The sequence below is a fragment of the Coregonus clupeaformis genome, unplaced genomic scaffold (assembly GCF_020615455.1).
Source record: "Coregonus clupeaformis isolate EN_2021a unplaced genomic scaffold, ASM2061545v1 scaf0211, whole genome shotgun sequence".
NCBI lineage: Eukaryota > Metazoa > Chordata > Actinopteri > Salmoniformes > Salmonidae > Coregonus > Coregonus clupeaformis.
This window is the reverse complement of record NW_025533666.1, coordinates 420,836-445,209: the sequence shown is the minus strand read 5'-3', so window position 1 is coordinate 445,209 and position 24,374 is coordinate 420,836. Positions and strand designations below refer to the sequence as shown.

At 43.8% G+C, this 24,374-nt stretch overlaps 2 protein-coding genes across 2 annotated transcripts in view; both read right to left on the bottom strand.

The window, feature by feature from the left end:
• LOC121572538 (interleukin-1 receptor type 1-like) overlaps positions 1-11,958 on the bottom strand; it is a 53,213-nt gene extending 41,255 nt beyond the window's left edge. The window contains exon 1 of the mRNA XM_045214187.1: positions 11,858-11,958. Coding sequence (XP_045070122.1) covers positions 11,858-11,921 — 64 coding nt within the window. The 5' untranslated portion in view covers positions 11,922-11,958. The remainder of the gene's footprint in view (positions 1-11,857) is intronic.
• Positions 11,959-12,632: 674 nt separating this feature from the next.
• On the bottom strand, positions 12,633-23,707 carry LOC121565969 (interleukin-1 receptor type 2-like). Its single transcript, XM_045214188.1, has 6 exons — positions 23,522-23,707; positions 16,777-17,029; positions 16,502-16,682; positions 15,175-15,364; positions 13,477-13,729; positions 12,633-13,374 (listed from the first exon to the last, which is right to left on the bottom strand). Exons 1-6 carry the CDS (start codon positions 23,595-23,597, stop codon positions 13,176-13,178), a joined length of 1,152 nt encoding a protein of 383 aa, XP_045070123.1. The 5' UTR covers positions 23,598-23,707; the 3' UTR covers positions 12,633-13,175.
• Between the last annotated feature and the right edge of the window lie 667 nt (positions 23,708-24,374).

The following is a 24,374-nucleotide window of genomic DNA, read 5'->3' as shown; positions in this document are numbered from 1 at the left end:
CAGCCACAAAACCAGCCCCCCATCTAAGGAAAAGTCCCGAATGAGTCTCTGTGCCAGAATGTAAGGCTGGTTAGTTCCAGTGAAGAGAAATCTTAACGCTAAAGCATACATTGACATTCTAGATGATTCTGTGCTTCCAACTTTGTGGCAACTGAAGACAGTGTGTTGTGGTAGCCAGGTGGACCTCATGACATACAGTACATTCGTAAAGTATTCAGATCACTTGACTTTTTCCACATTTCGTTACATTACAGCCTTATTCTAAAATAGATTAAAATGTATTTTTAGAAAACAATAGAAAACATGAAAACATAGACAGTATAAAAAACATTAGCTGTAAGCAAAACATCATTCACATTAAACACCTTGCGTTTCTATAAAACACAAAGGGCATATTATACTTGCCGTTGCAATAAGAAATAGATTTCACACGAAGTTATAGAAAATAAGTATTAACAGGTGTGATGATGATGACCCTTAGGATTCCTACCACATCCTGTATTAGGAGGAAACTCACACTAAAAAATAATTGTCTGCAAGACAATAATATTCAATCATCCTATTGGCAAGGTAATCATTCAGAATCCTTTAAGAGTGACCAGCTGTTCCACACCGGTATCAGTCACACATAAATAACTGGATTCAATAATTTTTCATGAAAATGTGTTGAGAGAGTCAGGTACCAGAAGTCCTTTCATTCAACAGATTTCCTCGTTATGTCTAACACTGTCCTCTCCAAAGCCCATCCATCCCATCACAACTTCATCAGGCTGTTCTTCTCTGGTCACCTCGTCCTCGTGCCCCTCACTGGCATATAATACCTCAGTTCCTTCCAGAAGCGTGAGGACAAGGAAAGAGAGGGTGAGGAGAGAGGGGACGAAGCCAGCTCCCCTCTCTTCTCCTCCACCTCCTCCTCTTCTCCCCACCTCCCACACCTCAACCCTCTGCTACTCTTCCACCAGCAGACGGCGCCCTGGCGCTCCCGGAGGTGGCGCACCGACTCGGGGAAGAGGGTCAGCTGTGTGGGGGAGACCTCCTCCAGCTCCACAAGGACCACCTTAAGGGAGCCCTCCAACAGGGCACGGTGCATGGCCGTCTGCCTCTCGAAGCTCTGCCAGGCCTCCAGGACACCACTGCTGCTGTCACTGTGGCTTCCACTGCAGAACGTAGAGCCAGAGTAGACCAGGAGGAGACGCCGGCTTGCCAGCATGCTCTCCTCCACTGCATCTACTATGGCTAGAGAGGGAGGAGGGAGGAGAAGAGGGGGAAAGGGAGGAGAGAGGAGGGAGGAGAAGAGGGGGAAAGGGAGGAGGGAGGAGAAGAGGGGGTCAGGGAGCAGGGAAAATTGTTATTAAAACATTGTTCTACCATTTAAATGGTTTCTGAAGGTCTTTATGATTTCAGAAAGGTTTCACATATTTCATCATCATGCTACTTATGTACTAATGCCAAGGCTAACTTAGTCTTCTGGAACCTGGAGCCTCAGGGTCGAGCTGAGATGTCATACCTTCCCCTGGTAGGCTGTCCCGGCCCAGTATGAACAGCCTGTAGCCACACCTCCCCTCCAGAACCTGGGGCAACATGTGGAGGGCAAACATCTCTGCCTCCCCACAGGCTCCGCACCCATCCCCAAACAGACGGGGGTATGCCACGTACGCATCATACAACTTCCCATCAGAGTCTGCCACATGCAGGATAGGGACAGGTAAAACAAAATAGATGTGTTAGTGCTGGGCTAGAGCAAAAGCCTCCACAAACCTGCCTAACAGAGGAGGCTTGGTTATTTATGACACCATAGTTGCTTGTGTTTTATGGTTACATGGCCTATTTAGTGCCTTGTATCAAACTTCCTCTCTGTTTCCTCTGAGTCATGGAAAATGCTGTGCTTGCATAGCTGTGGGATGTGCTACAATACATTGCTACACTTGCTACTGATTTTACTTGTGGTCAGGTGGGGAGTGGGAAACAAGTGTTGGATTCTAGCTTGGAATATACTTATTCATGTTACCATATTAGAACCGGGTGTATGGAAAGTTACTGAGTGAGAAAGGGGAGTGCAGAGCTTACATTCTGTTGGAAAATGTTATTCTTAAATCTCATGTACCCTATGGAGAGAGGCAAAGGGCAACAGTCTGGTTTCAGTCACTGCTAAGGTAGGACAGCCGTGGAGTAGGGAGGAGTGAGGAATTCGGCCCGAGGTCAGGTCAGATGAAGTGAGGAGGAACAGTCAGTCCTGTCACACACATACAGTTGAAGTCGGAAGTTTACATACCCCTTAGCCAAATACATTTAAACTCAGTTTTTCACAATTCCTGACATTTAATCCTAGTAAAAATTCCCTGTCTTAGGTCAGTTAGGATCACCACTTTATTTTAAGAATGTGAAATGTCAGAATAATAGTAAAGAGAATGATTTATTCAGCTTTTATTTATTTCATCACATTCCCAGTGGGTCAGAAGTTTACATACACTCAATTAGTATTTGGTAGCATTGCCTTTAAATTGTTTAACTTGGGTCAAACGTTTCGGGTAGCCTTCCACAAGCTTCCCACAATAAGTTGGATGACTTTTGGTCCATTCCTCCTGACAGAGCTGGTGTAAGAGGCCTCCTTGCTCGCACACGCTTTTTCAGTTCTGCCCATAATGTTCTATAGGATTGAGGTCAGGGCTTTGTGGTGGCCACTCCAATACCTTGACGTTGTTGTCCTTAAGCCATTTTGCCACAACTTTGGAAGTATGCTTGGGGTCATTGTCCATTTGGAAGACCCATTTGCGACCAAGCTTAAACTTCCTGACTGATGTCTTAAGATGTTGCTTCAATACATCCACATAATTTTCCTTCCTCATGATGCTATCTACTTTGTGAAGTGCACCAGTCCCTCCTGCAGCAAAGCACCCTCACAGCATGATGCTGCCACCCCCGTGCTTCACAGTTGGGATGGTGTTCTTCAGCTTGCAAGCCAACTTTAAAGGCACAGTCAACTTAGTGTATGTAGACTTCTGACCCACTGGAATTGCTGTGAATTATATGTGAAATAATCTGTCTGTAAACAATTGTTGGAAAAATTACTTGTGTCATGCACAAAGTAGATGTCCTAACCGACTTGCCAAAACTATAGTTTGTTAAAAAGAAATTTGTGGAGTGGTTGAAAAACAAGTTTTAATGACTGTATGTAAACTTCCAACTTCAACTGTATATTTCCATGCCCATGAAGGTTCTAGCAGGAGGCTACACCAATGAGAGAAACCAAATACGTTCCTGACTAGCAACAGAGATGTATTGGCTGTCTAGATATGCAAGGGGTTGACTCCGCCTAGTAGGAAGGTATAAATATATGTGATTGTGTAAACATCTTTGTCTTTGCAGCTGTATGACCCAGTGGGTGAATAAACTTTGTTTGAGCTTTTTCTAGTTGTCCGTTTGAGTTTTTACTCAGTTTGTTCAGAACCTAACACAAGCAATGCAACATGCGTGTGTGTGTGGGTTTAAGTGTGGGCCTGGGGGTTTGTGGGGAGACATGCTGTATGTGCATTTCTGTCTGTATCTGGTGTAGGAATGTATATTTATGTTAGTGCGAGTTTCCATTTCATGAAAGCACAGTATGCAATGAGTCTGCAGATAGTGTGTGTGTGCATGAGTGTGTGCATGTCTGCGTGTGCGCGCTCAGGCATGTTTCTATTAATGTTTCCATGAGTGTGCTTGCGCAGTATATGTGCGGTAAAGTGTCTCTCATTGCGTACCTGTGTTTGTGTAGAGAAGCGGGAACATCCTCCTGAGCGACAGCACGATGTCGATCTTGAAGCGATGGTAAATAACAACACTAACAGTAAACACCAATACCAGACTGGTCAGTAGTACCCCAATACGGAGCAGATAGTTTGGATCTGTGCAGAAAAAGAGAGAAGATAGCATTTATAACAGTTTTTTCAAAAGTGGTGAGCTTGCAGTTGTTATAATACACTATCAAAACAAGGGTAAAGGGACAGGATAATATGTGTGTGATCTCTTTTGAAACACCTTTATGTTATCCTCCAGACAGTATTGTCTAACCTGTAGGCTGTAGTATGAAGGAGGCTAAAGAATTGCCTCTGTCACTGGAAACCCAACACGTGTAGTTGATGTAAAAGTCTTCCTCTTCCACCATCAAGAAATTCAAATGACGCTCCAACCATACACCCTTCTCCTCTTCTTCTCTCCACTCCCTGGTTTGGGGGGGAGGGAGGGGGGTGGGGGGTGGAGACAGACAAGTTCCCCCTTGTGAACGCACAATCAAACCATCATGGCAACAGTTAACATAACATACACTGTTATTGGCGCCTGAGGGGATGGGTGCCGTTTTACAGGCTCCTAACCAACTGTGCTATTTTGTGTGGTTTTTTGCATTGTTTGTAACCTTTTTTGTACATAATGTTGCTGCTACCGTCTCTTATGACCGAAAATAGTTTCTGGATATCAGAACAGTGATTATTCACCTCGAACTGCACAAATATTTTTTTATTTAATGAGTCTTACAGAAGGGATATACTGTTTCTCCGAGACCAGGCCCAAATCCCGTCATTCGTGTGAAGAAAAGACAGAGGTACAGGGGGCGGAGATCGGGTGCCTTGTGAGAATTTTTCGGCGAGTGGGGAACCCGCCTCTACCATCCGTTCTATTGGCCAACATGCAATCACTGGAGAATAAACTGGATGAGCTCCGTTCTAGACTATCCTACCAACGGGACATTAAAAACTGTAATATCTTATGTTTCACCAAGTCGTGGCTGAACGACGACGCGGATAATATATAGTTGGCTGGATTTCCGTGCATCGGCAGGACAGAAGCGGCGCTCCTAGTGGCCAGGAACTTTAATGCAGGCAAACTTAAATCCATTTTACCTCATTTCTACCAGCATATCACATCTGCAACCAGAGGGAAAAAAACCCTAGACCACTTTTACTCCACACACAGTGACGCATACAAAGCTCTCCTTCGTCCTCCATTTGGCAAATCTGACCATAATTCTATCCTGCTGATTCCTGCTTTCAAGCAAAAACTAAAGCAGGAAGTACCAGTGACTCGCTCAATATCAGAAGACGCGGATGCTACGCTACAGGACTGTTTTGCTAGCACAGACTGGAAGAAATCCCGCTATGCCATCAGACTAACCATCAAACAGGCAAAGCGTCAATACAGGACTAGGATTGAATCCTACTACACCGGCTCTGATACTCGTCAGATGTGGCAGGGCTTGCAAACTATTACGGATTACAAAGGGAAACCCAGCAGCGAGCTGCCCAGTGACGCGAGCCTATTAGATGGGCTAAATGCCTTTTATGCTCGCTTCGGGGCAAGCAACACTGAAGCATGCATGAGAGCACCAGCTGTTCCAGACGACTGTGTGATCACGCTCTCCGTAGCCTTTAAACAGGTCAACATTCACAAGGCCGCGGGGCCAGACGGATTACCAGGACGTGTACTCAGATCCTGCATGGACAAACTGGCAAGTGTCTTCACTGACATTTTCAACCTTTCCCTGAGCAAGTCTGTAACACCTACATGTTTCAAGCAGACCACCATAGTCCCTGTGCCCAGAAAAGCGAAGGTAACCTGCCTAAATGACTACCGTCCCGTAGCACGTCGGTAGCCATGAAGTTCTTTGAAAGGCTAGTCATGGCTCACATCAACACCATCATCCCGGAAACCCTAGACCCACTCCAATTTGCATACCGCCCCCATGGATCAACAGATGATGCAATCTCAATCGCACTCCACACTGCCCTTTCCCACCTGGACAAAAGGAACACCTATGTGAGAATGCTGTTCATTGACTACAGTTCAGCGTTCAACACCATAGTGCCTACAAAGTTCATCACTAAGCTAAGGACCCTGGGACTAAACACCTCCCTCTGCAACTGGATCTTGGACTTCCTGACGGGCCGCCCCCAGGTGGTAAGGGTAGGCAACAACACATCTGCCAAGCTGATCCTCAACACTGGGGCCCCTCAGGGGTGCATGCTTAGTCCCCTCCTGTACTCCCTGTTCACCCATGACTGCGTGGCCAAGCACGACTCCAACACCATCATTAAGTTTGCTGACGACACAACAGTGGTAGGCCTGATCACCGACAACGATGAGACAGCCTAAAGGGAGGAGGTCAGAGACCTGGCAGTGTGGTGCCAGGACAACAACCTCTCCCTCAACGTGATCAAGACAAATGAGCTATCGTGGACTACAGGAAAAGGAGGGCCAAACACGCTCCTATTCACATCGACAGGGCTGTAGTGGAGCTGGTCGAGAGTTTCAAGTTCCTTTGTGTCAACATTAATCAAATGGCCACCTGGACTATCTACATTGACACCCCGCCCTCCCTTTGTTTTTACACTGCTGCTACTCGCTGTTTATTATTTTACATTTTTACATTTTTAGTCATTTAGCAGACGCTCTTATCCAGAGCGACTTACAGGAGCAATTAGGGTTAAGTGCCTTGCTCAAGGGCACATCGACAGATTTTTCACCTAGTCGGCTCGGGGATTAGAACCAGCGACTTTTCGGTTACTGGCACAACTGTCTAACCCACTAAGCTACCTGCCGCCCTGCATATTATCTATGCATAGTCACTTTACCCCTACCTACAGGTACAAATTACTTCGACTAACCTGTACCCCCGCTGATTGACCTGGTACCGGTACACCCTGTATTTAGCCTCGTTATTGTTATTTTATTGTTACTTTTTATTTGATTTTTTACTTTATTTTATTTAGTAAATATTTTCTTAACTCTATTTCTTGAACTGCATTGTTGGTTAAGGGCTTGTAAGTAAGCGTCGAATACCTGTTGTATTCGACGCATGTGACAAATAAAATGTGATTTGATTTGTGATTGATTTTGTGAAGTTCCAAAGTTTCAAAGCAAGCACTATGTATTAAGGTATATGGAGCCTATCTTAATCTCAGTGGTATACCTGATACGATACCAACAGTTTAGATACTATACAGTAGAACATCCATCTGGATGACACAGAATACAGGCATATACAGTGCCGTGAAAAAGTATTTTCTCCTTTCTGATTTTCTCTATTTTTGCATATTTTTTATACTGAATGTTATCAGATCTTCAACCAAAACCTAATATTAGATAAAGGAACCTGAGTGTACAAATAACAAACCCAAAAATTTTACTTATTTTATTTATTTAATTAACAAAGTTATGCAAGTGTGAAAAAGTAACTGCCCCCTTACACTCAATAACTGGTTGTGCCACCTTTAGCTGCAATGACTGCAACCAAATGCTTCCTGTAGTTGTTGATCAGTCTCTCACATCACTGTGGAGGAATTTGGCCCACTCTTGCATGCAACATTTTTGGGTTTTCAAGCATGAACTGCTAGTTTCAAGTCCTACCACAACATCTCAATTGGAATTAGGTCTGGACTTTGACTAGTAAATTACAAAACTTCAAATGTGTTGCTTTTTAACCATTTTCAAGTAAACTTGATTATGTGTTTTGGATCATTGTCTTGCTACATGACCCAGCTGTGCTTCAGCTTCGGCTCACAGACAGATGGCCTTACATTCTCCTGTAGAACGTAATGGGACCCATGTCGTCCAAAAAGTTATACTTTTGACTCATCTGTCCATAGAACATTCTTCAAATAGTCTTGATGATTCAGGTGCTTTTTGGCAAACTTGAGTCAACTTTTTGGATGAGATGGGTCCCATTATGTCTGGCGAAAAGCTAACACTGCATTACACAGTAAGAACTTCATACTGTAAGTCAAGCATGGTGGTGGTATTGTGATGGTTTGGGGATGCTTTGCTGCCTCAGGACCTGGACGACTTGCCTTAATAGAAGGAACCATGAATTCTGCTCTGTATCAGAGAATTCTACAGGAGAATGTCATGCCATCCGTCTGTGAGCTGAAGCTGAAGCGCAGCTGGGTCATGCAGCAAGACAATGATCCAAAACACACAATCAAGTCTACATGAAAATGGTTAAAAAGCAACACATTTGTAGAATTCTTACAGTGTGTATTGCGATACTGTTGTGTTGTCTCAACCTACCTTTGTGATTCCTGAAAGATGCGTTCAGAGACAATTTCGGAAATGGAGTTTTTGCTAGCTTTCCAATTCAAATCCGTGCAACTTTTATTCCCCACACTCGGCACAAACACCCGACACATCTTACTGAAGGAAGAACCTAGGGGGCAAACATTGAATTCTTTATTTGGATCATGAATGAAAATAAATAATAAACTCACGCACGCACGCGCGCACACACACACACACACACACACACACACACACACACACATTCTCTAGTGGTTTACTCACCCAGATCTGCTTTGATGATCTCATTGGCAGGTTCAACCACTTTGGGCTCCAGGCAATACTGCACTGAAATTATGACAATGATTCATAAACATCATAGAAAGACACAGAAATATTCAGTCACCTGACCCTATAGAAAACAACACTTTCTAAGCTCTCAAAGAGCAAAGTTTCAAAGCAGCCTCTATGAACTCATAACCTCTGATTCAGGGTCATATACAGTGCCTTCAGAAAGTATTCACACTCCTTGACTTTTTCCACGTTTTGTTGTGTTACAACTTGAATTTGAAATTGATGCAATTTAGATTTTTGTATCAATGGCCTACACACAATACCCCATAATGTCAAAGTGGAATGTTTTTAGAAATGTTTACAAATTCATTAAAAATGATGAAATGTCTTGAGTCAAGAAGTATTCAATGACTTAGTTATGGCAGGCCTAAATAAGTTCAGGAGTAAAATGTTGCTTAACAAGTCACATTATAAGTTGCATGGACTCACTCTGTGTCACGCCCTGGCTCTAGGGACTCTTTTATGTTGAGCCAGGGAGTGTAGAGTCTATGTTTTGTGTTCATTGTTTCAGTATCTAGTTCATGTGTTTCTGTGTTGGCCGGGGTGGTTCTCAATCAGAGACAACGGGAATCAGCTGTTGCTTGTTGTCTCTTATTGGGAACCATACATAGGCAGCCGTTTGGCAGTTGTGTTTTGTGGGATCTTGTTCCGTGTTGGTTTGTGTTTGTTACCAAGGACTTCACGTATCGTTTTGTTGTTTTTGTTCGTGTGGTGAATATAAATAAAGTATGTTCGCATTCCACGCTGCGCCTTGGTCCGCTCCTTTTGACGATCGTGACAGAAGATCTCACCATAACAGGACCAAGCAGCGTGTCCAGGAGCAGACAGCCTGGACTTGGGAGGAGATCCAGGCCGGTATGGATCGCCGTCCGTGGGAGGAGACGGTGGAGGCGCGCCGTAGAGAGGAGCAGCGGCGCCAACCGGGCCGACGTCGGACACGCAAGAGGCAACCCCAAGAAATGTTTAGGGGGGGGGGCACACGGCATGGACGACGGGGCTGCTGGAGGCAGCTACAGGGCGAGGTTGGGGATTAGGAGAGGAGGCCACCGGGTTTGGGGGGCCGGAAGTGAGGTTGGCGGAGCCTAGAGGTAGAGCAGAGCCAACTCCCCGTACTCAGGCTAGGCAGCGTGAGACTGGGCAGGTTCCGAGATATGCGGAGCTGCGTACTGTGCCGTGAGTGGTCCGGCACAGTCCGGTTCGTCCTGTGCGAGCACCACGCACGTGTCGTGCTAAGGTGGGCATGCAGCCAGGACGGAGTGTGCCGGCTCCATGCTCGTGGCCTCCAGTACCCCTCCTCGGTCCCGGATATCCTGCGCCAGTGTCACGTGCTGTTGTGCCAGTACGTGTACACAGCCCTGTACGTCCTGTGCTGATGCCTCACACAGAGTGTGTTAAGATAGGCATTCAGCCAGGACGGGTTGTGTCAGCTCTTCGCTCCAGACCTCCAGTCCGTCTCCACAGCCCGGTCCGGCCTGTTCCTGCCCCTCGTACCAAGACTGTGGTGCGCGTCGCTAGCCCGGCCCGGCCCGTTCCTGCTCCCCGCACCAAGTCAGTGGTGCGCGTCGTCAGCCCGGCCCGGCCCGTTCCTGCTCCCCGCACCAAGCCAATGGTGCGCGTTGCCAGCCCGGCCCGGCCTGTTCCTGCCCCTCGCACCAAGCCTATGGTGCGCGCCGCCAGCCCGGTCCGGCCTGTTCCTGCTCCCCGCACCAAGCCTATGCTGCGCGTCGCCAGCCCGGCCCGGCCCGTTCCTGCTCCCCGCACCAAGTCAGTGGTGCGCGTCGTCAGCCCGGCCCGGCCCGTTCCTGCTCCCCGCACCAAGCCAGTGGTGCGCTTCGTCAGCCCGGCCCGGCCCGTTCCTGCTCCCCGCACCAAGCCTGTGGTGCGCATCGTCAGCTCGGTCCGGCCCGTTCCTGCTCCCCGCACCAAGCCAGGGGTGCGCGTCGTCAGCCCGTTCCGGCCCGTTCCTGCTCCCCGCACCAAGTCAGGGGTGCGCGTCGTCAGCCTGGTCCGGCCCATTCCTGCTCCCCGCACCAAGCCTGTGCTGCGCGTCGTCAGTCCGGCACAGCCCGTGCCCGTTTCACCGGTGCCTGGTCAGGTACCGGTCAGCTGCTCCACACCGGAGCCTAAGCAATCCGCTCCAACGATGTCCAGTCCAGCTCCAGCCAGCGGGGCCAGACCAGACCAGGGGCACTACGGGGGGGTTATTAGAGGGTGGTGGTCACGCCTGGAGCCGGATCCGCCTCCGAGGAAGAATGCCCACCCGGCCCTCCCCTGTTCGGTTTATGTTGGCGCGGTCGCAGTCCGCGCCTTTGGGGGGGGGGTACTGTCACGCCCTGGCTCTAGGGACTCTTTTATGTTGAGCCAGGGTGTGTAGAGTCTATGTTTTGTGTTCATTGTTTCAGTATCTAGTTCATGTGTTTCTGTGTTGGCCGGGGTGGTTCTCAATCAGAGACAACGGGAATCAGCTGTTGCTTGTTGTCTCTTATTGGGAACCATACATAGGCAGCCGTTTGGCAGTTGTGTTTTGTGGGATCTTGTTCCGTGTTGGTTTGTGTTTGTTACCAAGGACTTCACGTATCGTTTTGTTGTTTTTGTTCGTGTGGTGAATATAAATAAAGTATGTTCGCATTCCACGCTGCGCCTTGGTCCGCTCCTTTTGACGATCGTGACACTCTGTGTGCAATAACAGTGTTTCAAATGATTTTTGAATGACTACCTCATGTCTGTACCCCACACATACAGTACAATTATATGTAAGGTCCCTAAGTCAAGCAGTGAATTTCAAACACAGATTCAACCACGAAGACCAGGGAGGAAAACCTGGTTCCGTCTGCTTTCCACCAGGCACTGGGAGATGAATTCACCATTCAGCAGGTCAACAACCTTAAACACAAGGCCAAATCTACACTGAAGTTGCTTACGAAGAATACAGTGAATGTTCCTGAGTGGCCAAGTTACAGTTTAGACTTAAATCTGCTTGAAAATCTATGGCAAGACCTGAAAATGGTTGTCTAGCAATGATCAACAACCAACTTGACAGACCTTGAAGAATTTTGAAAAGAATAATGGGGAAATGTTGCACAATCCAGGTGTGGAAAGCTCTTAGACACTTACCCAGAAATACTCACAGCTGTAATCTCTGCCAAAGGTGATTCTAACATATATTGACTCAGGGAGTTGAATACTTATGTAATCAGATATATTAGTGTTCTATTTTTCTATTTTTTTCTATTTTTAATGTTAGACTTTTTCTTACACTTTGACATTACAGGGTATTTTGTGTAGATTGTTAACAAAAATGACTATTAAATCCCTTTTAATCCCACTATGTAACACAACAAGATGTGGAGAAAGTCAACGGGTGTGAATACTTTCTGAAGGCACTGTATCTCTGTAATGGCTGTGGTAAGGATTGGGGGTATATGGTAATAATCTGTGGTTAGGGACAACTTTTATGAGCTGTGCCAACAAAACTCACCGTCCACCATACCGTTGATGGTCTCTGAGATCCTGCCGCTGAGCCCTTCCAAGTTAAAGGTCATGGTGCAGGTGTAGAACGCATGGTCCTCAAGGATGACCGCTTTTATTAGGAGTAACTCCGTAACACTGTAATTGACATAGCTAAACCTGTTCCACAATGGGTCATCTTTCACAATGGGTTGACAGCCCTGAAAGGTTTAAAGTAGAAATCCACACTGAAAGGTAGTGGTAATGGAATGGAATATCATAGTAATGGAATATGGCTAATAAAACAAAATGAATACACAATTACAGATAAGTTGTGATAATGTCTTACCTTAGAAGACCTACTCTCAGAACAATTCAATGCAGTACAATGTGTGAGAGCAATGAACAATGTAAAGAGTATATACCGTATCTGATGGAACATTGTTCAAATGTAGTCACTAGTAGTAATAACCCCACATTCCTATAGTTTTAAACAGAAATTAAGAATACATAGAGACAGACTGAATGACTGAAAAGAAAGAGTTCAAACAGGCTTTCCAGCACTGTCAGGCAGGGGCAGACTGGGACCAGAAATCCGCCCTGGCATTTCTGACACACCAGACCATTTTTCCCTTGAGGCCCCGACATTGGCCCATTTTCTTTCCTTGAGGCCCCCAAAAGGCCCATTTTTGTCACTGTGGACCCCGTTATTACATTTACATTTTTTACATTTTAGTCATTTAGCAGACGCTCTTATCCAGAGTGACTTACAGTTAGTGAGTGCATACATTTTCATACTGGCCCCCCGTGGGGAACGAACCCACAACCCTGGCGTTGCAAGCGCCATGCTCTACCAACTGAGCTACAGGGGACTACATCATGTCCAAATGTATCTCAAATTGATTTGAACATGATTACATTTTACGTTTTAGTCATTTAGCAGACGCTCTTATCCAGAGCGACTTACAGTTAGTGAGTGCATACATTTTTCATACTGATGCGCGACAAATGCCAATATCGGTCAAATGACTTGAATGAGATTTGTGCCACAAATGCCAAAACGCTTCCATGTGACAACAGTGCAAGGGAAACCAAACCAAAGCACGTTGTTGTTATACCTTGTCCATAGACTGGCCTACAGGGTAAGGAAACCAATGTCATTGTAATTTGGGTGAACTTTGGGTGAACTAATTTGGTTATTAGCCAGATAATTATAATTATGTAAAAAAAATAAAAAATAAAGACAATCCCATTGGGCTAAAAATGTACCAGCCCATCCGGCATGGCCAGTCCACCCCTGCTGTCAGGCGTTCCCTCTCAACACTCTCCCATTGCACTGCACTGTCTGTTTACCCCATAGGACTCACCTTGTACCACTGAATGGAGTAATTGTCCACTTCCCTGATATGGTCACTCAATGGGCAGTTCAGAAAACCGGTGGCTTTGTTGGTCAGGACCTGGTCGGCCTTTTCTGGTCGACCGCATTCTTCTGGGTTGGTGTGGTTCACAATCAGTAAGGCCGATTTCTTATAGCACTGGGAGGGTAGTCTGTTTATCAAAGGTAACAGGAAAGATTTACAGCACACACACACACACACACACACACACACACACACACACACACACAGCAGACAAAAGTATTGCCCCTACCTCACAACACACTCATAGTTTCCAGCATCCACCATCGCGATGTTAAAAATCCACAGTGTCTTTCCCCGCGGCAGAGTCTTTCTTGTCTCCCTGGTCAGCTCTCTCCCAGTCCTTGGGTCATACCATGAGATGTTATAGGGGATGCTGCGGTAGTCAAACACATTGAGGTCCACCAGGGTGGATGTTAACATGGCAGCATCACCGGAAACTGAAAACACCCGCTCAACCTCTCGTCCTTTGTCCTCACAGAGATCTGCACACAAAGAGTATATAAAGTAAAGTAAAGACAAACATGCGGCACAGGGACTGTTTGCGGACCACCATCTTTTTTATTGAGGCCACCTCTTAAAGAAAAACACATGTTGGAGAAATGATGCACGGCAAAGAAATTATGCAATTATTACGCGTGTCATGTAGTATGCATAGACAGAGTCTTTACAGAGATGGTCCCTTCAAAATATATCTCTTCACAACAAATTCTCCAGTAAAAAAAATTATAACTAAGAACACTGATGGTGTTAAATCAATACTGAAAGTGTTGAGTCTGTGGACCCATATAGATACCAGAACAGTGTTAAATTAACACACTGATTAGTGTAAAGCCTTTTCCAAATATTCCCTCATTGTTTCAGTATCTAGTTCATGTGTTTCTGTGTTGGCCGGGGTGGTTCTCAATCAGAGGCAACGAGAATCAGCTGTTGCTTGTTGTCTCTGATTGGGAACCATACTTAGGCAGCCGTTTGGCAGTTGTGTTTTGTGGGATCTTGTTCCGTGTTTGTTACCAAGGACTTCACGTATCGTTTTGTTGTTTTTGTTCGTGTGGTGAATATAAATAAAGTATGTTCGCATTCCACGCTGCGCCTTGGTCCGCTCCTTTTGACGATCGTGACACTCTGTGTGCAATAACAGTGTTTCAAATGATTTTTGAATGACTACCTCATGTCTGTACCCCACACATACAGTACAATTATATGTAAGGTCCCTAAGTCAAGCAGTGAATTTCAAACACAGATTCAACCACGAAGACCAGGGAGGAAAACCTGGTTCCGTCTGCTTTCCACCAGGCACTGGGAGATGAATTCACCATTCAGCAGGTCAACAACCTTAAACACAAGGCCAAATCTACACTGAAGTTGCTTACGAAGAATACAGTGAATGTTCCTGAGTGGCCGAGTTACAGTTTAGACTTAAATCTGCTTGAAAATCTATGGCAAGACCTGAAAATGGTTGTCTAGCAATGATCAACAACCAACTTGACAGACCTTGAAGAATTTTGAAAAGAATAATGGGGAAATGTTGCACAATCCAGGTGTGGAAAGCTCTTAGACACTTACCCAGAAATACTCACAGCTGTAATCTCTGCCAAAGGTGATTCTAACATATATTGACTCAGGGAGTTGAATACTTATGTAATCAGATATATTAGTGTTCTATTTTTCTATTTTTTTCTATTTTTAATGTTAGACTTTTTCTTACACTTTGACATTACAGGGTATTTTGTGTAGATTGTTAACAAAAATGACTATTAAATCCCTTTTAATCCCACTATGTAACACAACAAGATGTGGAGAAAGTCAACGGGTGTGAATACTTTCTGAAGGCACTGTATCTCTGTAATGGCTGTGGTAAGGATTGGGGGTATATGGTAATAATCTGTGGTTAGGGACAACTTTTATGAGCTGTGCCAACAAAACTCACCGTCCACCATACCGTTGATGGTCTCTGAGATCCTGCCGCTGAGCCCTTCCAAGTTAAAGGTCATGGTGCAGGTGTAGAACGCATGGTCCTCAGGGATGACCGCTTTTACTAGGAGTAACTCCGTAACACTGTTATTGACATAGCTAAACCTGTTCCACAATGGGTCATCTTTCACAATGGGTTCACAGCCCTGAAAGGTTTAAAGTAGAAATCCACACTGAAAGGTAGTGGTAATGGAATGGAATATCATAGTAATGGAATATGGCTAATAAAACAAAATGAATACACAATTACAGATAAGTTGTGATAATGTCTTACCTTAGAAGACCTACTCTCAGAACAATTCAATGCAGTACAATGTGTGAGAGCAATGAACAATGTAAAGAGTATATACCGTATCTGATGGAACATTGTTCAAATGTAGTCACTAGTAGTAATAACCCCACATTCCTATAGTTTTAAACAGAAATTAAGAATACATAGAGACAGACTGAATGACTGAAAAGAAAGAGTTCAAACAGGCTTTCCAGCACTGTCAGGCAGGGGCAGACTGGGACCAGAAATCCGCCCTGGCATTTCTGACACACCAGACCATTTTTCCCTTGAGGCCCCGACATTGGCCCATTTTCTTTCCTTGAGGCCCCCAAAAGGCCCATTTTTGTCACTGTGGACCCCGTTATTACATTTACATTTTTTACATTTTAGTCATTTAGCAGACGCTCTTATCCAGAGTGACTTACAGTTAGTGAGTGCATACATTTTCATACTGGCCCCCGTGGGAAACGAACCCACAACCCTGGCGTTGCAAGCGCCATGCTCTACCAACTGAGCTACAGGGGACTACATCATGTCCAAATGTATCTCAAATTGATTTGAACATGATTACATTTTACGTTTTAGTCATTTAGCAGACGCTCTTATCCAGAGCGACTTACAGTTAGTGAGTGCATACATTTTTCATACTGATGCGCGACAAATGCCAATATCGGTCAAATGACTTGAATGAGATTTGTGCCACAAATGCCAAAACGCTTCCATGTGACAACAGTGCAAGGGAAACCAAACCAAAGCACGTTGTTGTTATACCTTGTCCATAGACTGGCCTACAGGGTAAGGAAACCAATGTCATTGTAATTTGGGTGAACTTTGGGTGAACTAATTTGGTTATTAGCCAGATAATTATAATTATGTTAAAAAAAAAAGACAATCCCATTGGGCTAAAAATGTACCAGCCCATCCGGCATGGCCAGTCCACCCCTGCTGTCAGGCGTTCCCTCTCAACACTCTCCCATTGCACTGCACTGTCTGTTTACCCCATAGGACTCACCTTGTACCACTGAATGGAGTAATTGTCCACTTCCCTGATATGGTCACTCAATGGGCAGTTCAGAAAACCGGTGGCTTTGTTGGTCAGGTTCTGGTCGGCCTTTTCTGGTCGACCGCATTCTTCTGGGTTGGTGTGGTTCACAATCAGTAAGGCCGATTTCTTATAGCACTGGGAGGGTAGTCTGTTTATCAAAGGTAACAGGAAAGATTTACAGCACACACACACACACACACACACACACACACACACACAGCAGACAAAAGTATTGCCCCTACCTCACAACACACTCATAGTTTCCAGCATCCTCCATCGCGATGTTAAAAATCCACAGTGTCTTTCCCCGCGGCAGAGTCTTTCTTGTCTCCCTGGTCAGCTCTCTCCCAGTCCTTGGGTCATACCATGAGATGTTATAGGGGATGCTGCGGTAGTCAAACACATTGAGGTCCACCAGGGTGGATGTTAACATGGCAGCATCACCGGAAACTGAAAACACCCGCTCAACCTCTCGTCCTTTGTCCTCACAGAGATCTGCACACAAAGAGTATATAAAGTAAAGTAAAGACAAACATGCGGCACAGGGACTGTTTGCGGACCACCATCTTTTTATTGAGGCCACCTCTTAAAGAAAAACACATGTTGGAGAAATGATGCACGGCAAAGAAATTATGCAATTATTACGCGTGTCATGTAGTATGCATAGACAGAGTCTTTACAGAGATGGTCCCTTCAAAATATATCTCTTCACAACAAATTCTCCAGTAAAAAAAATTATAACTAAGAACACTGATGGTGTTAAATCAATACTGAAAGTGTTGAGTCTGTGGACCCATATAGATACCAGAACAGTGTTAAATTAACACACTGATTAGTGTAAAGCCTTTTTCAAATATTCCCACAGTGCCTTGCCTTTCAAGCAAATTGTAGAGTTACCACCACTGTATTTGTAAGTGACAGAGACATGGTTGTTGCATTCATCAATTTTTGGTCCTACGGACTTCAAAAAGTGAGATCCTAAATGAGTATGTTGTCATAAAATATATATATATATATTTAACACAATGCCATACAGTGCATTCGGAAAGTATTCAGACCCCTTCACTTGTTCCACATTTTGTTACGTTACAGCCTTAAATAAATGTGTTTTTTTCCTTATCAATCTACACACAATACCCCATATTGACAAAGCAAAAACAGGTTTTACATTTTTTTTGCAAATCAATTAAAAATTTAAAACTGAAATATTACATTTACATAAATATTCAGACCCTTTACTCAGTACTTTGTTGAAGCAACTTTGGCAGCGATTACAGCCTCGAGTCTTCTTGGGTATGATGCCACAAGCTTGGCACACCTGTATTTGGGGAGTTTGTCCCATTCCTCTCTGCAGATCCTGTCAAGCTCTGTAAGGTTACATGGGGAGCATCGCTGCACAGCTATTTTCAGGTCTCTCCAGAGCTGTTCGATCGGGTTCATGTCCGGGCTCTGGCTGGGCCACTCAAGGACATTCAGAGGCCTGTCCCGAAGCCACTCCTGCGTTGTCTTGGCTGTGTGCTTAGGGTCGTTGTCCTGTTGGAAGGTGAACCATCGCCCCAGTCTGAGGTCTGGAGCAGGTTTTCATCAAGGATCTCTCTTCTGTACTTTGCTCCGTTCACCTTTCCACATCAAGATGCTGCCACCACCATGCTTCACCGTAGGGATGGTATTGGCCAGGTGATGAGTGGTGCCTGGTTTCCTCCAGACGGGACGCTTGGCATTCAGGCCAAAGAGTTCAATCTTGGTTTCATTAGACCAGAGAATCTTGTTTCTCTTGGTCTGAGAGTCCTTAGGTGCCTTTTGGCAAACTCCCGAGTGGCGCAGTGGTCTAAGGCACTGCATCGCAGTGCTAGCTGTGCCACTAGAGATCCTGGTTCGAATCCAGGCTCCGTCGTAGCCGGCCGCGACCGGGAGACCCATGGGGCGGCGCACAATTGGCCCAGCGTCGTGCAGGGTAGGGGAGGGAATTGCCGGCAGGGATGTAGCTCAGGTGGTAGAGCATGGCGTTTGCAACGCCAGGGTTGTGGGATTGATTCCCACGGGGGGCCAGTATTATTATTATTTTTTTTTATTAACTGTAAGTCGCTCTGGTTAAGAGCGTCTGCTAAATGACTAAAATGTAAAATGTAAACGTAAGCGGGCTGTCATGTGCCTTTTACTGAGGAGTGGCTTCCGTCTGGCCTCTCTACCATAAAGGCCTGATTGGTGGATTGCTGCAGAGATGGTTGTCCTTCTGGAAGGTTCTCCCATCTCCATAGAGGACCTCTGGAGCTCTGTCAGAGTGACCATCAGGTTCTTGGTCACCTCCCTAACCAAGAACCTTCTCCCCTGATTGCTCAGTTTGGCCAGGCTGCAAGCTATAGTAAGAGTCTTGGTGGAGTTTAAGAATGATGGAGGGCACTGTGTTCTTGGGGACCTTCAATGCTGCCGAAAGGTTTTGGTACCCTTCTCCATATCTGTGCCTCGACACAATCCTTTCTTGGAGCTCAACGGACAATTCCTTTGACCTCATGGCTTGGTTTTTGCTCTGACATGCACTGTCAACTGTGGGACAGGTGTGTGCCTTTCCAAATCATGTCCAATCAATTGAATTTACCACAGGTGGACTCCAATCAAGTTGTAGAAACATCTCAAGGATGATCAATGGAAATAGGATGCACCTGAGCTCAATTTCGAGTCTCATAGCAAAGGGTCTGAATATTTATGTAAATACTTGTTTATTTTTTTTGGTAAACATTTCTAAAACCTGTTTTCTCACTTTGTAATTATGGGGTATTTTGTGTAGATTGATGAGGAACAATTTGCATTTAATCAATTTTAGAATAAGGCTGTAACGTAACAAAATGTGGAAAAGGTGAAGGGGTCTGAATAGTTGTGCACTGTATTTATTTCATAAGGCTTTATTTTGTGGGCATAGTTTTAACCAAATAAAGGAGCCTGAAACTCATACACGTCACTTTGAACTAAAACCATGCCCATCATTATCATATTTCCCAGCTTGCTCTATCGCAGGATGATTGTTTTTAGAATTGTTTGTTTCAATATCTATATTTGTGCAGGTGCATTGATTGATTGATTAATCTTATGCTACACAAAGATAAATAAGTGTTTGTATCCCTTTAGTCACAAATGTAAACCTTTTATTCTGAGAGTGTAACACAAGGGCCTGAAACCCATGGTTTACAAGCCACATCAGGCCTGCAAGTCACATTATGCTAGCTTGCAAGGTGATATGTAATTCCTATTGGAATCCAATCAGTGGGTGGAGATCCAACAGTTGGAATAATTATTCACCTGAAATCTGCATTCAGAGTACCGGGTTAGGAACATTAGGAACTAACTGATTTGAACTAACTAATTGGATTAGTTTATAAAAATGTATGTCATTTATCTTTGTGTAGCACAAGATTAATCAGTCAATCAATGTATGTGCACAAACATAGATATTGAAACAAACAATTCTGAAAAATCAACCTGCAATAGAGCCAGCTGGGAAATATGATAATAATGACGTGGTTTTAGTTCAAAGTTATATGTATGAGTTTCAGGCCCCTAAAAAAGGGTAAAACTAGGCCCTCAAAATGACGTGTGGTATTGTGTTAAACATATATATTTTTAATGATAACATTCACTTAGGATCTCACCTAATACTGGGTGAAGTCCATAGGACCGAAAATGGATGAATACATCATCCATGTCTCTGTCAATAACAAATATAGTCATTGGTGATAATTCTACAATTTACTCAAAAGGCAAGGCACTCTGGGAAATATTTGAATAAGGCTTTACACTAATCCATAAGTTAATTTAACACTGTTCCGGTGTTTATATGGGGTCCATAGACAACACTTTCAGTGTTGATTTAAAGGTCATGAATAGTTAAAATGATGTTTTTCATGAAATGTGATGATATTTGAAGGAAACCAGATCAAAGTATGATGACTAAAGTATGATAAGTTATACATTGATAAAGTTTGATCATAAAGTTACTGGTCCCCTCCCCCATGTCAAACACTTGGATTCATTATTTAGGGGACAACGTGACATCACCTTAACTCTCATTTTAATACACCACTGGTACTGTAACATGATATTCTCTTACCTAACTTAAATAAGTACCGCCATTTAACCAACATCTGGGCAGAGGGGCGTGGTTTATACATCTAGATAGCTACTCTACTGGCGCCAAAATGTGACTGAATGGTGTCAGCAAATATAATTACAAGTTTACCCTATCAATCTATGGCAAATTGTTTATTTTATTTTATTTCACCTTTATTTAACCAGGTAAACCAATGACCAAAATATTCTTATATGTTTCCCCTTTCATCTGTGTCTGGTGTTAGCTAGTTACTGGCTAGCGAGGTCTTCAGCCAGCATGGAACAAAAGGGGGAGAAGGGTCATTCAAAACTCTGACTCAGTTGTCATGTCAACACATCCGTCAGTGCTGCTGTGAAACACATCACAAAAGACATGCCAAACGGGAGATATATATATATATATATATATATATATATATATATATATATATATATATATATATATATATATACAGTGAGCTCCATAATTCATTGGACAGTGACCATTGTTTTGTTATTTTGGTTCTGTACTCTAGCACTTTGAGTTTGAAAGGATACAATGACAATGAGGGTGAAGTGCAGACTGTCAGCTTTAATTTGAGGGTATTTTCATACATATCGGATGAACCGTTTAGAAATGACAGCACCTTTTGTACATGGTCCCCCCATTTTAAGGTACTACAAGTATTTGTTAAATTGGCTTCACAGATGTGTGTCGTTAGGCAGGTGTATTCATTTGTGTCGTTAGTGAATGCAGGAGAGCTGTTGATGAATAGTAATGATTCTAGACGTTGCTATTGCCTTTGGAGGTTGTTATTGGGGTGTGACAACATGCGGAAGACAGCAGTGTCGATGCAAATGAAGTTGGCCGTCATAAGGCTCAGAAATGAAAATCAATCATTCAGGAACATTGCAAAAACCCTGGCCATGCCCAAGTCAACAGTTTGTTCATCATTAACAAGAAAAAAACAACCGGTGAACTCAATTATGTCAAAAGACCCGGTAGACAGAGGAAGACCACTGTAGTGGATGACCGGAGAATACTCTCTATGGTGAAGAAAAAACCCCTGATAACAGCCCAACAGATCAAAAACACTCTCCTGGATGCAGGTGTAGATGTGTCAAAGTCTACCATACGCAGAAGACTACACCAGCAGGACTACAGAGGGTACACTACAAGATGCAAACCACTGATAAGCCTGAAGAACAGAAAGGCAAGATTACAGTTTGCTAAAAAGCACCTAAAAGAACCCCAAGAGTTCTGGAAAAAATATGTGTGGACAGATGAGACAAAGATTAACATGTACCAGAGTGATGGAAAGACAAAAGTGTGGAGAAAAAAAAGAAATGCCCATGATCCAAAGCATACCACCTCATCCATGAAACATGGTGGAGGGGGTGTTATGGCTTGGGCCTGTATGGCTGCCAGTGGAACAGGCTCACTTGTCTTCATCGATGATGTGACTGCAGACAGAAGTAGAACAATGAATTCTGAAGTCTACAGAAATATTTTATCTGCTCAGATAAAACCAAATGCCTCCAAACTCATTGGACGGCACTTAATCACGCAACAAGACAATGACCCTAAACATACTGCTAGAGCAACAAAGGGGTGTTTGATGGCCAAAAAGTGGAAAAACCTTGACTGGCCGAGTCAATCACCAGATCTGAATCCAATTGAACATGCATTTTACATGCTGAAGAGGAGACTTAAGGCAATAAGTCCCCGAAACAAGCAGGAACTGAAGATGGCTGCAGTACAGGCCTGGCAGAGCATCACCAGGGAAGATACCCAGCGTCTGGTGATGGCGATGCATCGCAGACTTCAAGCAGTCATTGCATGCAAAGGATATGCGACCAAATATTAACAATGATTACTTTATTCTACATTATGTTAAACTGTCCAATGATTTTTGATGCCCGAAAATGGGGGGGACCATGTACAAAAGCTTCTGTAATTCGTAAACGGTTCATCCGATATGTATAAAAATACCCTCACATGTTGTCACACCCCAATAACAACCTCCAAAGGCAATAGCAACGTCTAGAATCATTACTATTCATCAACAGCTCTCCTGCATTCACTAACGACACAAATGAATACACCTGCCTAACGACACACATCTGTGAAGCCAATTTAACAAATACTTGTAGTACCTTAAAATGGGGGGACCATGTACAAAAGGTGCTGTCATTTCTAAACGGTTCATCCGATATGTATGAAAATACCCTCAAATTAAAGCTGACAGTCTGCACTTCACCCTCATTGTCATTGTATCCTTTCAAACTCAAAGTGCTAGAGTACAGAACCAAAATAACAAAAGAATGGTCACTGTCCAGTGAATTATGGAGCTCACTGTATATATAAATGACATCATTGATGCAATTTCAATGTTGTTTGAGTTGCTTTTTGTGTCACCAAATATGCTTGAGATGATTTTACTGCAACACTGCTCACTGCATCCAAGTTGCTTGACATAGGTGTTTCAAAGAGCTGTCAGTCAAGGTGAGCTAATGAGTATAAGCTCCCCGCCCACTCAGCCTGACTTTTTAAACTTCCTGGTAGTTACCCATGAGAGAAAAAGTAATTTTCAGACTGTTCAGGACCTTTAAAACTCTGTGTTTTTTTTTAAACTGGAGAATTTTCTGTGTGCTTAACCTTTCAGAACAACAAGAAACATAGATATTTGCAGGGCTGCTGTTTCAAAGGATTTAATTCCATCAACACCCACCAGAGGTCAGAGTTAAGTCATGACAAAGTGAAGGACCATGTTTCTGCCTATAGAGCTGTTCAATTCATACAGTTTAATTCAATCTGTACTTCTAGCTGTCCTCGTAACATGATTGATTGATTGATTGATTAATTAATGGCTGATGAATTATGTGGGTAAAGTTCATGCTACTTACCTCCTACTGCCTTGGAGTTGCCAGTGAGACAGAGGAGTGAGAAGAGTGAGAGCTGCAACATCTGACTCCAATCCATAGCTGAAACAAAGAGACACACAGAATCACTTGTGAGTTTTAGTCAGGCATTGCCATAATAGGCTCAAACAAACTATCAGAATCAAGGGTCACATCACACTATCCAAAATCTTCAGCAAAAGAAATGATCTCACACACAAACGTATCATGCTTCTTTCTGACCATCCACTGAATCCCTTACTTGTCAACTGAATGTCTGTTTCCCACACAAACACACACCAGAGCTACACAGCAAATTATAGACTGGGAGTTATAAAATAACACTGAAAGTGTGGACCCCTATAGACACTGGAAAGTGTTCAATTAACACACTGCTTGGTGTAAAGCCTTATTTTTTTCCCAGAGTGCCTTGCCTTTCAAGTGAATTGTAGAGTTACAGTACTATCCATGACCGTATTTGTTAGTGACAGAGACATGGTTGTTGCATTCATCCATTTTCAGTCCTAGGGACTTCACCAAGTGATATCCTGAGCAAAAATGTTATCATAAATTGTTTATTCTTTAACACAATACAATATGTAATTCATATGCTCTAATGGTAAGGGCCTACACTCTGAACATAACAAAAAAATGTTGAATTAACACTCAATGTTGGTGTTAATAACCAGAGTTGAACCAAAACCACACCCATCATAATCATATTTCACAGCGTGCTCTATTTACATTTACATTTTAGTCATTTAGCAGACGCTCTTATCCAGAGCGACTTACAGTTAAGTGAGTGCATACATTATTTTTTATTTTTCATAGTGGCCCCCCGTGGGAATCGAACCCACAA